At 36.9% G+C, this 16676-nt stretch overlaps 1 protein-coding gene across 2 annotated transcripts; it reads right to left on the bottom strand.

The window, feature by feature from the left end:
• Positions 1–8688: 8688 nt before the first annotated feature.
• On the bottom strand, positions 8689–16333 carry LOC110611352 (DNA ligase 1). 2 transcript variants are annotated; one of them, XM_021751625.2, is made up of 4 exons: positions 16072–16333; positions 14801–15668; positions 9919–10948; positions 8689–9810 (listed from the first exon to the last, which is right to left on the bottom strand). In XM_021751625.2, the coding sequence occupies exons 2-4, from the start codon at positions 14873–14875 to the stop codon at positions 9320–9322; spliced, it is 1596 nt and encodes a 531-aa protein (XP_021607317.1). In that variant the 5' UTR covers positions 14876–15668; positions 16072–16333; the 3' UTR covers positions 8689–9319. The 2 variants fall into 2 exon arrangements, with proteins under 2 accessions (XP_021607317.1, XP_021607316.1); XM_021751624.2 differs by having other exon boundaries at positions 14801–16333.
• Between the last annotated feature and the right edge of the window lie 343 nt (positions 16334–16676).

Here is a 16676-nt window from a genome sequence, read left to right as displayed (position 1 = left end):
TGACATACATCGCACCTGCTGACAAACTCTTTTGCTTCTTTTTTTACAGTGGGCCAGTAATATCATTGCCTGAATATCTTATTGGCCAATGCTCCCACCCCTTCATGAACTCCGCACGTCCCTCTATGTATTTCCTCCATCACTTTTATCGCCTCTTCCGGGCTCACGCACCGGAGCCACGGGCTGGATTTTCCTCTTCGGTATAGGGTCCCCTTACCGCCTGGTAATTAGCCGCTCGAGCTGCTATTTTTCTTGCTTCATCCTTGTTTTCGGGGAGCTTTCCTTTCTCTAAATATTCCAGGTACGGGGTCATCCAAGTCTGGGTTTGTTCCGCTTGCAATACCATGTTTGTTTTACTAAAACCAGGCATATTGACGTGTTGTATGTACACTTCATCAGGGAGCTGTTCTAATTCTTCTTTGGTTAACCGACTAAGCAAGTCTGCTTCTTCATTTTCCTCTCGTGGTATTCTTTGAAATTTGACGATAACTCCTCGATCCATGAGCTCGGCCTCTATCGCTTTCACCTTTGCCAGGTAATTCTGCATGGTTGGATCCCTGGCCTGATATGCCCTAGTTACTTGATTGATTACTAGCTGTGAGTCACTATTCACCTCGAGGTCAGTTGCCCCCACTTCTATTGCGACCAGCATTCCGTTTATTAGGGCTTCATACTCTGCTACATTATTGGAGGCTTTGAATCCCAAACGTAGGGCGTAGCAAACCTTGAATTCTCCAGGCCCCTTAAGCATTACTCCAGCGCCTGAAGCCCCATCTACATATAGCTTCCAATTGAAGTTCTGGGAGAGTTCTTCCTTTCTTTCCTCCCTCGACGCTCCTGAGGATGATTCTCCTTGTTTCTCATCAAATGTGCACTCCGCTATGAAATCAGCGAGGGCCTGAGACTTTATAGCTGTCCGAGGTCGATACTCTAAGCAGTAAGGACCGATCTCCACAGACCAAGCTAACATCCGACCTGAAGTCTTCGGTCTATGTAAGATCTTCTTCAGGGGTTGATCTGTCATGACAACTCCTTGGTGGCTTTCCAGGTAAACCCTGAACTTCCGGACTGCCAGCAGTAGAGCATACGCTATCTTTTCAATATTCAGATATCTGACCTCGGCATCTTTAAGCACCTTGCTGACATAGAAAACAGGCTTCTGCTCTCCTTCTTCCACCCTTAACAATACGGCGCTAACTGCCTGTTCAGAGGCTGCCAGGTATATCAGGAGTTCTTCACCTTCTATGGGACTACTAAGCACATGAGGCGAGCTGAGATAACTTTTGAGTTCTTTGAAGGCTTCACGACAATCTTCTGTCCATTCGAAGTTTGGCACTTTCCTTAACTTTCTGAAGAACGGTAGACATTTTTCTGCCGACCGTGACATGAATCAATTGAGTGCCACTACTCTCCCGGTCAGTTTCTGGACGTCCCTTACACAGGTTGGTTCTGACATATTCAGTATGGCTTCTACTTTCTCCGTGTTGGGCTCGATGCCCTTTCCACTCACCATGTATCCTAAGAATTTTCCTCCTCTGATGAAGAAAGCGCACTTTGCGGGATTTAGCTTCATTCTGTACTGATCTAATACCCGAAATACCTCCTTCAAATCTGCCATATGCTGTTGGAAAGTTAGGCTTTTTACCACCATATCATCCACATACACTTCGACGTTTCTGCCAATTTGATTCTTGAAGATTTTATTCATCAGTCTTTGATAAGTTGCCCCAGCGTTTTTCAGCCCGAAAGGCATAGCTCTGTAACAGTAAGTCCCATCTTCAGTTATGAATGAGGTCTTTTCTTCATCCGACCTGTACATTGGGATTTGATGATAACCAGACATTGCATCCAAAGACGACATGTAATCAAAACTGGCCGTAGAGTCGACCATTTTATTAATATCAGGGAGGGGATAACAATCTTTAGGGCAGGCCTTATTCAGGTCAGTAAAGTCTATGCACATCCTATATTTGCCATTGGCTTTTTTGACTAATACAGGATTGGCCAACCACTGTGGGTACATAACTTCTCTAATAAAGCCTGCCTCCTCTAGCTTCTGTACTTCCTCCTTAGTGGCCTGCTGCTTCTCCCTTCCTACTACCCTCTTTTTCTGCTTTACTGGTCTGGCCTCAGGGAGGACATTCAGTCTATGGGTCATCACCCCGGGGTCAATTCCGGGCATGTCTGAAGGCTTCCAGGCGAAGCTTGATGCATGACCTCGAATCAAGGACATCACCTCGGCTTTCTGCTCCTTGGTGAGGCTGGCGTTGAGACTGAAGGCTTTGTCTATTTCCGTTGCTGATAAGGAGAAAGTCTCCAGTTCCCCCACCGGTTCTGTCCTGGCCTCTGTTTTCTCATCTCGGACCTCCAGGACTTCTGAATCCATCCTTTCCTCTGTTGAGCTCGGCTCTGCTACGGTAGCCAGGTACACTGCCCTTGCTTCCTCTTGACTTCCCCGAACTGTTCCCACCCCTGCTACTGTGGGGAACTTCATTGCCAAGTATCTGATACTGGTGACAGCCTCAAAGTCAAACAGCACAGGTCTTCCCAGGATCGCGTTGTAGCTCAGGGGGAGTTTAGCTACCAGAAACACTGCATAATGGGTGCGAGTCCTTAGGGCTTCTCCCAGAGTAAGGGCTAGCTTTACCTTTCCTTCCACCGTCACTGGCGTTCCTCCTATCCCTTTAATCGGGGCATGATCTCGGATTAATTGCTCTTCAGGGATTCCCATCTGCTGGTAGACTCGGTAAGGCAGCAGATTCACTTTGCTCCCATCGTCCACTAGAACCTTCTTTACCTTATAGTTGTAGATGATGGCCTCGATGACAAGGGCATCATCATGAGGCATCTGAATGCCCTGAGCGTCTTCCGAGGAGAAAGAGATGGATGTTGAAGAGTGTTCAACGACTTGCATGACCTCGGCGCTACTGTTTCCTTCTTCTCTGCTCCTCTTTTTCCAACTTCGACTCATTCGACCCCCCGTGCCTCCTACAATCATATGGATGGTTCCGCTAGACCCATCATTTGCGGGGTTAGCTCCCGTTCTTCGTGGCATTTGGACTGTCGGAGTCGGCGGAGGCCTCTGTCCTTCCGGCTTCTTCACGAAGTTCTTGAGGTGACCCCTCTTTATTAACCTCTCGATCTCGGCAATCAACTGAAAGCAGTTATTGGTATCATGGCCATGCATGCGATGGTACTGACAGTACTTGTCAGGATTTCGTTGGTCTGCTTCAGCTCTTAGGGGCCTGGGCCACTGTAAGAACTCCTTATCTTGTACGGCTATGAGTACCTCAGCTCTTGAGGCATTGAGTGGGGTCGGCTTCTTCGGGACCCAGGAGGGCCGTGATCTTTGTACTGGGTCCTGAGAGGGGATGGGTCTTTGATCCCTGCGCTCCCAAGGCTGTTTATAGGGCTCAGGCCTTCTACCGTGCTTTCTCTCGTGTTTCTCTAACCTTTTTTCCTCCGGTGCTTTTCCTTTATCTGTCAGTCCCTTAGCAAACCTGCTTGTTACCAAGGCATCGTCCTGCCTTATGTATTTTTCGGCCCGCTTCATCAGCTCAGCCAGTGAGGTCGGAGGCTTCCTGCTCAACGAGCCAAAGAACTCGGCGGAGGTTGTCCCCTTCTGCATGGCCTCTACTGCCCTTCCTTCATCGAGTTCGGGGATCTGGAGGGCTTCTGTATTGAAACGGGCGACATACTCCATGAGCGACTCTTCTCTCCTTTGCCTGATTGTTTCCAAGTAGCTCATTTTCCTATCGGCGGGAACGCCAGCAATGAAGCGGCTGATGAAATGAGTGGCCAAGTCTCCGAAACTGTTGATGCTCCCAGCCTCCAGGTTATTAAACCATGCTCTTGCTGGGCCTGATAACGTCGTTGGGAATACCTTGCACATTAAAGCATCCGACAAAGTCTGTAGCTCCATGAAGGTCTTATAATTAAGGACATGTTCTCGGGGGTTCCCAGCTCCATCATAGGCAGCCATAGGTGGCATCATAAACTTCTTAGGTACGGTCTCCTGCTGTACCCATTTCGAGAAAGGAGAAGAGGCAGGCAGGAGAGTTTGGTTCTGGTCCTTCGTTCTCAGCTCGACCAAAAGCTGCTCTTTCAGCCTCTGCAGCTTTTGGTCTACGCTATCATCCTCTTGCCTGGGTCTCTTTTCTAGGCGATATTCCTCCCCCTCTGCTTCACCTCCTGTTTCCCTGGTGGTTCCGGCAGAATAGCTGTCGGCTTCGTCATTTTCTATCATCTCCCTCACCCTTCTCCCATGAACTCGGGCCTCCGGTTCTTCGTCTCCCCCGATTCTCCTCTCCCTTTCTCCAATATCACGGCTATCGGTTTGAAGGTGGTTATGGGTTGGTCGGGGCTCATTTGAACGGGGTTCTTCTACCACCGGAAGTGCGTTCACTGGGGTGCCAAGGCCCCTTTGCTGCATTATCTGTCCCAACCAGTGGGTGGTGCTTTGTAGCTGGAATGCGATAGTTTGGAGGTCCTGGTTGGACAAGGCCACTGCGGGCGCGTTCCCTGTCAAGCTTGGCGAAGGGTTGAAAGGAATGGGTGGTTGGTTATTGGTAGTCGCAGGACTAGAAAAAGAGAACTGTTGTCCTTCTTGGGCAGAGTTCAGGTCGTTGTGGGTGCTATTGTTTTCAGTGGGGTTAGCCATTATGGATCTCAGTGGGTTTTGCAAGAATGGAAATTCTGGTGATGAAAAGATCAACCTCGTTTCCCACAGACGGCACCAATTGATGATTTGAGATCCAGAGAAATAGGGTTTTTACAATGGGCTCTGTAAAACTTAGAAAAAGCTTAGACCTAGAAGAGAGTATTTCTCCTTTTATAGATTTCCTTTTGTCTGCTAGTGACGTGCCAATAGAACGAGTATCAGTAAACCACCTGTCCCTGCCACGCTGATACGAACGTACGAGGGAATCAAATCCCTGCCCCATGCATAACAACCTCTGATTCCGTGTGTGCGCGTGCCAGGGGACCCACAAGATGAACGGATGGGTCTTACTCTGGGTTCCAGGTTGGGCCGGCCAGGCTGGGCCGGGTGAAGGGGACAAGATTGGGTTGAAGAGGGGCTCCCCTGCGGAGTTGGAGAATGGGTCATCCTGGTTGAGGTGCGTCAGGAGGGAGCCCGGCCTTACCATTTGAACGAACCAGACCTTGCTCATATTAAGGGCTCGAAAACGTCCGAGTAATGGGCCGATATCGTGGGTCTCATCTCTGATTCAGACGAAGAAATCTCACGGTCATCAATATATATAATTTTTTTAAAAATAACTTTTTCATTTTAAAATAAAAAATTATTTTTTTAAAATAACTTAAAGAAAATATTTTTCGATTCATTAAATTTCTTGAGTGTCTCAAAAGTCTTAGCTTAATTAAGAAAGTTTTAAGCAATTCAATAATTAACCCATCGGATTTAAAGACTTTTAACTTTTTTTTTTCAAATATTTTATATACGAAAAAAAATAATAATGAAGATTTAAAATGTTTAAACAATTCATTAGTTTTGAAAATCACTCCCTTCTTTCCATAAATTTTATTTATTTTATTTTTTATAAAAATTAAAAAATACAAGTATTTTATTTGAAAGGAAAATTTTTTTTCATTAACTTTACAATTTTATCTGTTTTTAATATAAACTAAAAAATAATAAGTAATTATTAATAGCATATAGTTTGAATTAAATATTAAAAGATAATTTAAATTCTTATTTGGAAAAAAATAATTAGTAGATAATTATATTAAAAATAAAATAAAATAAAATATAATTATAATAGTCAATTTATTTATTAATTATAATGTGAGAAAATAAAAATAAAAAATATGATAATTTAAAAAAAAAAAGATATAACACAGAGGGATAGGGGTGAGCAGTATTCGGTTCAAATCGAAAAAATCGATCGAACTGAATCAATTTAAAAATTTGGTTCGGTTTTTTATATATTTCGGTTCGGTTCGGTTCGGTTTTTAATTTCAGAAATTTCGGTTATTTCGGTTCGGTTCGGTTATGATCAGAAAAAAATCGAAAAAACCGAACCGAACCGATTAATGATAATAATATATTTTTTCAATAATATAGAGAAATTAAATCATATTAAGATTAAAATATTTTAATTAAATTTTAAAATATTAAAAATAAAGTGTAAAAAATAAAAAAATTATTAAAAATCGAAACCGATCAAACCAAACCGAATCGAACCGAATCAAACCGGTTCGGTTCGATTCAGTTTCTGACCAAAATCGATTCGGTTCGATTTTCATAAACACTAAAATTTTGGTCTTCGGTTTATTCGGTTCGGTTCGATTTTAAACCAAACCGACCGAATGCTCACCCCTGCTGAGGGAGTAATATTTTTTCTTCCAAATAAAGTAACATTTGAAATCAAGCGTACTCTCCAAATTAGTTAGATAAAAGAAAAAAGTGTTTATAGCAAGTTCTATTATTGGTGAATATACCTACTATTTGACACAGTCTTTTATTGTGGTTTTTAATAATTTTCATTTTTAATTGTTTTATAATTATTGTCTATTTTTATTTTTTATATTATAATATATATAAATTAATTATTATAATTCTATTTAATTTAATTTATTTATGAGAAATTTTTTGATATTTTTTAATATTTAATAAAATTTAATACATTTAAAATAATATAATTAAAAAATTATTTTTAAAAAATATATTTTTTAATATATGTGAGAGGAGAGTATTAATTTTATTTATTTTATTTTATTTTTTCTCAATTAAAGAATCTAATATTGTTCCCAACTACAATTAATATTGATATTAATGTGAACCTACACATGGTCTCTTCTTATCTCTCTTAATCAATTCTATGTGAGAGATAACTAAAACTAAATAAATTATATATGGTGGATTTTTCTTCATTTTTCCATTTTGAATTTATTTTTTTAAATATTATCTGAAATATTGTTGTTTTATAATTAAAATATATTGAATTAATTTAAATTTAAATTTTAAATAAATATTTTAAAAAAATATATTATTATTTTTTATACTAATTTAACTGAATTTATCAAAACAAACAAAATTTTAGTCCATTTCCTAAGAACTCCTGAAGCCGTGGCAACCCATGCTAGAGAAAATATAAATACAATATCTTTCGTATTATAAATCATTGTCTTTTTAAAACAGAAAATATAATTAATTTTTAATTTAAATTTAAATTTGACACATCATAACGTGATCCTACGAGGTTCTGCCAACCACTTACTAAAGCGATACATGATATTTATATTCATTTATTAAAATTTTAATTTTGATATTTAATAAATATCAGAAATAGTTTTAAAATATAAAAATGTAATTAATGACAATAAATCATATTGTTAAATGTCATTATTATTGTGGTTAACAAAATTAAAATACGATGGCGACGTGTTGGATGATGCGTAGCCTTCTGAATACTAAGCTTTTATCTTTTAATTGAGAAAGAAGGAAGCTGCACTAGGCGACCATTTGATGGTCTGTTTAATTTAAAATTAAATTAAATAAATTAAAAATTAAAATTTTTAATATTTATAAAAATTGAATTAAATTGATTTTAATTAGAAATTAAATCGAATTAAATTTATTTAATTTAGTTTGATTCGATTCAGATTGATTGATTTAAATTTTTAATAATTTTTTAATTTTCACATTCTATTTTTAATATTTTAAAATTTAATTAAAATATTTTAATTTTAATACAATATAATCTCTATATTATTAAAAATAATATATTATTATCACCAATTAATTTGGTTTAAATTTTTAAATTTTTTTTATTAAAATCAAATTAAATTAAAATAATCAAAATTTTTAAAATTAAAAATTTAACTGAATTAAAATAAATAAAAAATTAAATTAATTAATTTAATTTCATCAATTTTATCGATTTGAATTGTTTGGCTAACAGAATCCTCACACGTTACTCAAACTCCACTAAAGATGGTGATCATACAAAAGTTTCTAGTTTATATGAGTAGGTTTGTTGTTTAGAAAAATATTTTTAATAAAATATTTTGTATACTTTTTAATGTTTAATTCATTTGAAAATTTTAATAAAACAGTCAAGAGAAATTTTTTTATTAAAACCTTCATGCATAAATTTATCAATATATTTTATTTTATAAATTAAAATTAAATAATAAAAATAATTGATTTATTGAAAAAAATTTTCATTTCTACACAATATATTTTTCAAATACTCTTTACATTACATAGTTTTTATTTATTATTTATTTTTTAATTATTTTAAAATTATTATCAATTTTATTTTATAAAATATTAATTATTATAATTTTATTTAATTTTATCCTATTTTTAAAAATATTTAATAAAAATATATTTTTAATTTTTAATAAAATTAAATACATTTAAACTGAATATAATTGAAAAGTTATTAAAAAAAAAAATTCTTTCTTGATATTTGTGAATTTAAAATTACGGTTGATAAAAATCATGAATTAATGTGTGAAAAAATTACGGTTGACAAAAATTGAGTATAACTTATTTTCTACGAATAAATGGAATTTTAATGAAAAAGGTGGCGGCAGACAACGATACTGAGAGGAGTCGGTTGCTGCCTGAATCACAATTCACAGCTGAGACTTTGATCATATTTCAGGGGAAAGGCCTACAGAAGTTAAGAAGTACAAGGCTCATTTCACGTCAATATATGCTTAGAATCAAAAGCAACAAAAGAGGAAATAATTAACTGAGGACCCATGTCTATACAGTTCCCCAAGTGGTAAAAGATTATGAACAGTTACAGAAGAGGTGAACAAATTGAATTCAACTACCTTTCTTTTTCCTCTATCTTACATTTCTGGTTAAATAAGAGTAGTTCTATGTTACAAACCAAAATTTTGGTGGAGCTGCACAGCTAGTTTTCTCTTACATTCTCAATTAGAAAGAGAACTTAGCTTTAAGCAAATAAAAATAAAATTGCACAAGCTTATGAATCACCCTTTTGCAAGCAACTCCACTCAGTTGCCTTTATCAAATTTCCATTTAGAATGAATTAGTGGTACCGCATGCAGTGCCAAAACCTGCCCCCTCCTTCCAATCATAGCTTTTCTTAGGATGTGCTCCTGGAACTGCATTATATCATTTTTCATTCAGCAATGCTGCAAAACTGAGGCAGTCAGAAGATCGTAAACTGCAAAATCAGCAGAAGCAGCAACAGAATCAAATAACTAGCCCGAGTGGCGAGCGCCGAATGTTGCTTTTCAACACCCGAGCTGTCCCTTGGATGGTCCACCACATCAGGCGGAACAAGATGGTTTACCAGAGTCCATAGTATGCCAATCAGTATGGAATTACATATGGCAGAGCACATACATCAGCCGACTCTATCTGTAGAGCTTCTGACCATACTTGGGGTGTCTCATCAACCACCAAAGAACCAATCCTGGGCCTTTTTGATCGAGAATCTCTACCTTGGAAAAGCCATTCCTGTTCGTCAAAATCACACCATTCTTCCATTTTGGGCACCATAAGGACCTCACTTAGATATTTGGAATCAGGATGGGGTTTCCTGGACACTTTAACAATTTGATCAGCATGTGCACTTGTAGGCATGGATGGTCGCTGTGCTGTTGAGGAGATGGATAATGCCCGAGTTGCTATTACACCATTTATCTTGCGTTCTTTAGCATCGACCTTAATATTATTGACTGCCCCTTGCCTATCTGATACAGATGCAATGGAAGTTCCAGCAGTTTCCAACATCTTCCCATTCTGAATGAATGGGTGAGAGGAATCTGGTCTTGGCATCTTACTGGGCTTAATGCCATTAGCTGCAACAGAAATAAAATGAAGCAGAACCAGTTATTAACAAGAAGGCATAGGTGAAATTGGGGAGGGATAATCTTAAAAATAAATGTGTTTCCTTCATTATGGCTTACCATTAAAGAATCCGTTTGTGTCTAATTCCTTTCGTTTCCTTGGATTCCCTCCATTGAGACCACTCACAGTGATCTCCTTGGGAAGATGAGAGGCTTTTGCATTATGGATACCTATAAGGTCAACCTTATTGTTTCCTTTTGATTTATCTGGCGCTTTTACATTATGTTCACTTTTCTCCCTTACTTTCTCCTCCTTTTTCTTTTCTTTGTCCTTCCCTTGGCTTTCTATTCCCTTGACTTTATCCTTCTGTTTATCCCCACGGATATCATCACCTTCTTTTTGTTTGCTCTTGTCTTTCCCATCAATCCTTTTCTCAATATCTTTCTCCGGTGGTCTTGTTGGTGTTTTATCAATTCTAGTCTGAACAGTTCCAGGAAAGCTCTGAGCAATGGCCTTTCCAGAAAATCTTGACTCATCCCTGATTCCTTGCCCATCAAACTTTCTATCATCGCCTTTCTTGTTCTTTGCCTTGCTATCAGCCAAAGTCCCAGTAGCCTTGGCCACCAAACCGACCATTCCCTCATCATTTCTTGAGTTCACGCTAATGAACTTATCAATCAACTGTTTCCTACTTCCTCTGGCTTCATCTGGGGTCCTCCTGTCCACCTCCTGTACAGAACTAGATGGCTGCTCAATGAGATAGCTGTTCTGAGAGACCCTTTCACTGTAACCTGAAAATTCACCAGCAAATTTCTTTTCGCCTGATAAACTTTTTCTATCTACGCCCCTTTCCTTCCCCTTTTGGATGAATATTTCTCCACTGTTAAACTCAGATTTTCCAGGAGGTTTCTTCTCATCTGGGGTTTTTTCTTCGTTGTTGTGCTCAGATTTCCCCAAAAGCCTCTTCTCATCTGAGACACTAATTTTGTCTTTATCCTTATCTCTGTCCTTCTCCTTTTTGTCTCTGTGTTTTTCTCTTTTCTCTTTCTTATCCCTATGCTTTCCATCACTTCTATCTTTTTCCTTTTTTTCTTTATCTTTGCCTTCGTTCTTCTTCTCCTTCTTAAGCTTCTTCTCTCTGTCCCTTTCCTGACAGTCGGGGAAAGCAAACCATTCAACTGAAGAACCAAACATTATAGATTCTCAGCAGTATATTGCAGTCTATCAAGTAGGCACATTGACATAAACTCGTAAATTTTACCTAAAATTTACATAAAAATGCAACTGCTCATATTCCAGTTTATAATGAAAACTAGGCCACTTTGATATCTACTGAACATGCAGATAAATTGATATGCAGATGTTCTCATTAAACAAAAATTGGTAACACACCCATAACCCAAGAGACAGTGATACCAGACCCCAAAGAATAATTTCATTGGATCAAGCATCAGGCAAAGATAAATTTGATCTCATATTCAATTTTGCATCATAAAGATATTCCTGTAAAAAATTGAAGATAAGTGAAAAATGCATGCAGAAACTGACCATATCCCATGGACCTAAACACCAACACAATTACAGAAGGCTCCTTCCATAATATTTAAGGGATTTTTATTCACCACCTCATCTCCATAACTGATGTGAATTAACAGGGAAAAAAAACTTAGGTGATGGTTATGGAAGTTACAGGGAAAAGGCTAACACTTCCTCTTATATTTCTTTCTCAATCACTGTGTCATGCAAAGACAATCAACCTTTTTATATTATTACAACTTCGCAGGACAGTGCAATTCACCATGACCCACTTGATGTCACAATATCAATCCTTCACTAGGTATTGAAATAGTTTCCCTAGTTAAGAACTGAAAATTACTGCATTCTCTTCACCCGCATTAAGACTAAAATAAAGATAATCAAGAAAAAGTAACATTAAGGACATGCTAACTTAAAAGGCAAAACCAACAATAAGTTCAAACAGAAATTCTACCAAATATTCAATTCCCAAGAGACCCTCAAGAAAAATATCTACTTTTTGGAGCTTTGCTTTGACAAATGACAATTTTAACCAACAATTACAACCAACAAAACAACAATAATAACAAATTCAGAATGAGCAATTGATAGCCTCCCAAATTTGCCTAGCTGAACTTAAAACTAAACCTCAACAAATAATTCAGACCTTCTGCAAAGGTCTTATTGGGAGGAAGGGGGTGGTGGGGGAAGCCTCCTTGAATTGAAACCATCATATAATGCCGCAAAGTCAAGTGCTCACGGATTTTGTTACATGTTGCCTATAGACATTGTTATGGCTACAGTTGACCATAAAAAGCACCAAATCCATGCAAAAATGCAAGGCCCTTGATGTAGAAAGATAAGAACAAAGGGAATACTGCACATCCTTATCATGCTCCTAAAAGTTACACAAGCTAGGTTGATAGTTGAAACTAAAATTGCTAGTATCACATAATCGCAAAATCAATTAAACAAAAATGACAGGCACCAAAAACAAAGTTTGACAATCACAAGACTCACAACAAGGGTGGGTGTACAGGGAATTTGGTAGAACACCTAGAGACACCAAACCAAGTTAGCAATTAGCTACAGTAACTCATATTACAATCTAAATTGCTAAAATACTTTGGAGAACTCCTATTGCATTAGTGCACTAAGGACCCACAAGACTATTTACCAAAAGAAAATTAAGTCAAAGTACAATAACTTGAACACTATTTCTAAACAAAAATTGCACAGAGAGTTTGCTTTATGATCTGTAGCATCTATTTTCACAGTATGCATACATGCACCAAGGATCAGAAGGAGTCAAGGACTTCCTAAAATGGACAATCCAGTATTTTAGAGCACCAAATCTGACATGAAGAGGACCCAACTAGCATATTTTCTAAAAACTAAGCCAATCAGCTTAAACAGTGCAAGATCTTATTTGTAACCATTCCTAAACAGCAAAAGAGAGTGAAAATAAATGAAACCAAAAGAGAGTGAAACTAATCAAACAAAGCAGTAATGATATAAATTCTAATCAAGACAATAAAACGAACCGAGTTTATGAAAATTGAAAAGATCTAGAATTGTGGCCACCATTTAGCAGGACTATAATAGTGTTGCCACTAAGGAAAACCCAAACAGAAGCACAGGATAAAGATTCAGCATAAAGCCCAGCAATAGTAGAAAGCTCCAGCAGATGGGAAAACAAGCATACTTGAACTTTGGACTTCAATTGGATATCCATCCTCAGTCAAATAAACTCATCAGGGTAGAACTTCTAACCATGACAGCAAACATAAAATAAAAACTCAAAATAGGACCTAACCAGGTTAATGATACTCAGAACAAAGATTTTACTTGTCCATGCATTAGCAATGCCCTAAAGAAATTCTTGTTCAAGTTAAAAGCAACAGGATTTGATGCCAGAATGTCTCCAAGAGAAATCAGAAAGAGAGCAAAGCAGCAAAGAAACCAAATGTTTTGGAAAATCTCCATCCAAAAGTTAATGATGAAATACCAAACAAACAAGCTCAGAAACTCTCCAATAGCTTGAGAAATAAACTACCAAAGATAAGAGCAAAGTACCTAACTCAAATGTTATTTTTTTTTTTTTTTTGGAAGAAAAAAATGCAGCTGTCATTCACCATGCTATAATTTTAGGTGCACCCCAAAATGTTTCAAATGAAATTCCTGAAGAAGCCAAACATGAAGCCAAAAAAGAACACTTTGATGAAGTAATCTTGACTAGATAGATGACAGGAACCAGAAACATAGAAAATATGAGGCAATAATTCTAACTTCTAAGACAGTAGATATGCTGAGCCTGTGTTGCTCGGAGAAAGATAAATTTTGTTATACCCATTGCTAGTAGAAATCTCAGCACCAAAGCAATTTGCTTTCTAAAAATAGCGCTTTAATCCTATTTAAGGTTGTACAGTACAACCATAATGTAGTTGTGATGAGGCCACAATCATGGGCATGAAGTGTCCAAGACATTACAGGTACAAAGTTTAAAAATTTCTCCCCGTCTTTTCTTTGATTTTTGCAAACGATATCATCCAGAACAGATCTCACTTTGTGCCTCCAAACCCTAGAATCCCGTTGAAATCTCTAATTCACCTTACAATCAATGACAACAGAAGACCATAAAAGCCCTAAATTTAGCATTGATAAGTATCATTTTCACAAACTAAAGTATTCATCACTGTCTAGTTGTTGCCATAAATTGCTGATAACTCCTTAAAGAACTAAAAAAAAATTGAAAATTGCATGCTCTTGAGGATAATAAATTACCCCTTCACAAAGAAAATAATGGCAAAGAAAGTTGAAAAGGGCAAATAGTGATATGATGGAGCTGCAAATGATAAAGCAATCAAATCTCGGTAAAAAAAAAAAAAAAGCCTAATTTAATTCTAGACTAGGTTTTAAGAAACTACATAAAATTTTACTGATACCCTAACTCCTAAGTGGATGTACCAAAAATATTGTGAAGGGAAAAAATTCCAGAATAAAGAATGAAAACTCAGGATATGAACACCAAAATATATATTAGATCAACAAAATAAACTCATGAATCACTTAATGTACCAGAAGTACCTATTGAAGTCATGAATCACTCAATGTACAAAAACAGCATACTGCCATCTCAGCACACCATCATCTCTTATAGTGTCCGAACTCCTAGTTCAACTCTTTGTTCCCATACAATTAAAATTTTATCTATTCTTTAAAAAGAGCCTATGAATAGGTATGCTGTTGAATCAGCAACAGAAGCAATTTTTATAATCTATTGAATAAAAAATAATTTATATGATTGAATTTAAGAAACAGCAAAGAAACTTTCAGAAAGTATTTAAAATGTAAAGGGAACCAAAAACTGAATGGAGATCGCTTGACCTGTTCAATCCTATGCACATTATAATAGAGGTTTTCTCCATAATCATACTGAAAGCATGCCAATATTTAACATACAAAAAATAAGGTTAGCATTTTAACCTTTTTTAGCAAGTCCACATCGTCTCTCCTAGCCTTTTCATATCCTGGTGGTGGAAATGGAAAGCAACGCGACATTGTGCAGAAAAATCTCAGAATACAAAACACAAGTTACTTCCACAAAAGAAAATGATTGTATTACTTTGCAGTAGCACTGTTCCAAAAAGGGAACGAAACAGTAACTATGCTCCTGTCCATGCACCATGTCCCCGCATCTGTTTCCTGCTTCAACACTGCTGTATGAGCTTCTTGATCAACTTCCAGTAAAAGAAATACCAAAATCCACCAATCCTTTAGCATCCTTCACCAAAATTCTCCCAGGGAACAGAACTCATTGAGAAACACAGTTAATATCAAAGGTCAGCACCACTTCCACTAAATTAAACCTACTATAGTATTAACACTACACTGTGATAGTTCCAGAACATCCAGATTTACAAAAAAAAAACTTTGGACAAGATTCTCCTAGCTCAAGAACTTAGCTCAACTACGTCAAACCCAAAAGGTTTATTGAGAAACGAAATGCTCCACTACAATCTGATCTGTGTAGCTTTCTGGCCAACAGAGAACCATAACCTCCTTGTCCTTATAACCAAAAGAAAATACCCAGATCATCCCATAGTTGAAAATGTAAAAACGCAAAGCAACCAAGTCCCAAAACCTTTATCCTCCAGAAAAACAAAATACCAAATTTTTTATCACCGTCACACAATCCTGTATATGCAATCCTCTTCCATGCCCCAGATTAACAATCTTAACGATCACCCTATTCAATCTTAAAGTTCGATAACAGAGCTTGCAAACTGCCCACCCCAGAATTCCAATCCCTTAAAAGATAGCCCATTGTCCACTTTGCTCCAGAATCAAAACCCTAATCAGTCCAGAAATCATCAAAATTCAATGAGTTCCCAATTACGATAGGAGCAAACCCTAGAAAATACACCAAAGTCGCTAAGCAGATATTCAGCTCCCAACAAAACAAAAACCCAAAAAATTCAGTTTTGAGAAAGTACAAAAATGGTAAAAGAAGGAACAAAACCAGAAAGAGTAGCTCTTAAGAAACTTGTAGAACAGCAAGAAGGAATATAAAGGGAATATAAGAGGAATCCCTTTTTTCTTCAAGTTCCAAAGTGTAAATGGGTATCAATCAAAAACGAAAAAGCAGCTGGATTCAAAGACTAAATGGAAAAGGGGGAAAAAAAAAAAGAAAACTAAGCCAAAAATTTTCTTTCAAAAAATAAAAAGTTATGTAAAATCCGTGAAGTAGAGATTACCTTGTCCGCTACAACAAAGAAGGCATTGTAGGGGGACAAGATCTCTGTGTAGGAGATAAGGGCAGCTGAAGAATAACAAAGATTTGATACTTCGTTGTTTATTCTTTCACTCAACGTAGATTGTTTGTTTTCTTTGTTCTTGATGGTGTGTGTGTGAGGGAGTATTTTCTGAGAAAGAGAGCTTTCGTTCTCTCAATCTCTTTATTATTCGTATGTATTGTTCGTTTGTTTGTTTTAAGGGAAATGTTCCACGCGAGCAAGAGAGAGAGCAAAGGAAGCAAAACAGAAACGCCCTAAGGCCCATATAAATTTGTGAGGCAAAGAGAGAGAACACTCTCTGACACTCGCCATTTCTTCAATCCTCTATTTTCCAATCTCTACCTCACGCTCTCTCACTTCCGTGTTTCTTTCACGCTCTCTCACTTTATCCATCACCTCTGCCCACTTGGTATACATTAAAATTAACTTCTAATTTTTAATATAAAAATAAAATATTATCATTTTAATTTCAATGTAAAAATTTTATGGCAGTATTTTTTAAATTACTCTGAGTTTAATCGAAATAATAATAATAAAGCTGTTGGGTGTGGATTACTCTAGATTTA

Source organism: Manihot esculenta, chromosome 3, assembly GCF_001659605.2.
Source record: "Manihot esculenta cultivar AM560-2 chromosome 3, M.esculenta_v8, whole genome shotgun sequence".
Lineage (NCBI taxonomy): Eukaryota > Viridiplantae > Streptophyta > Magnoliopsida > Malpighiales > Euphorbiaceae > Manihot > Manihot esculenta.
This window is presented reverse-complemented; position numbering and strand designations above follow the sequence as displayed.

Excerpts from the sequence above, each read along its gene's own strand:
- LOC110611352 (XM_021751624.2), bottom strand. The coding sequence starts at position 14,875 with ATGTCGCGTTGCTTTCCATTTCCACCACCAGGATATGAAAAGGCTAGG. Across the intron at positions 10,949-14,800 it reads ATGTGGACTTGCTAAAAAAG|GAAAGGGACAGAGAGAAGAA; the intron begins GTTAAAATGCTA and ends CCCGACTGTCAG. Across the intron at positions 9,811-9,918 it reads CACAAACGGATTCTTTAATG|CTAATGGCATTAAGCCCAGT; the intron begins GTAAGCCATAAT and ends TTTCTGTTGCAG.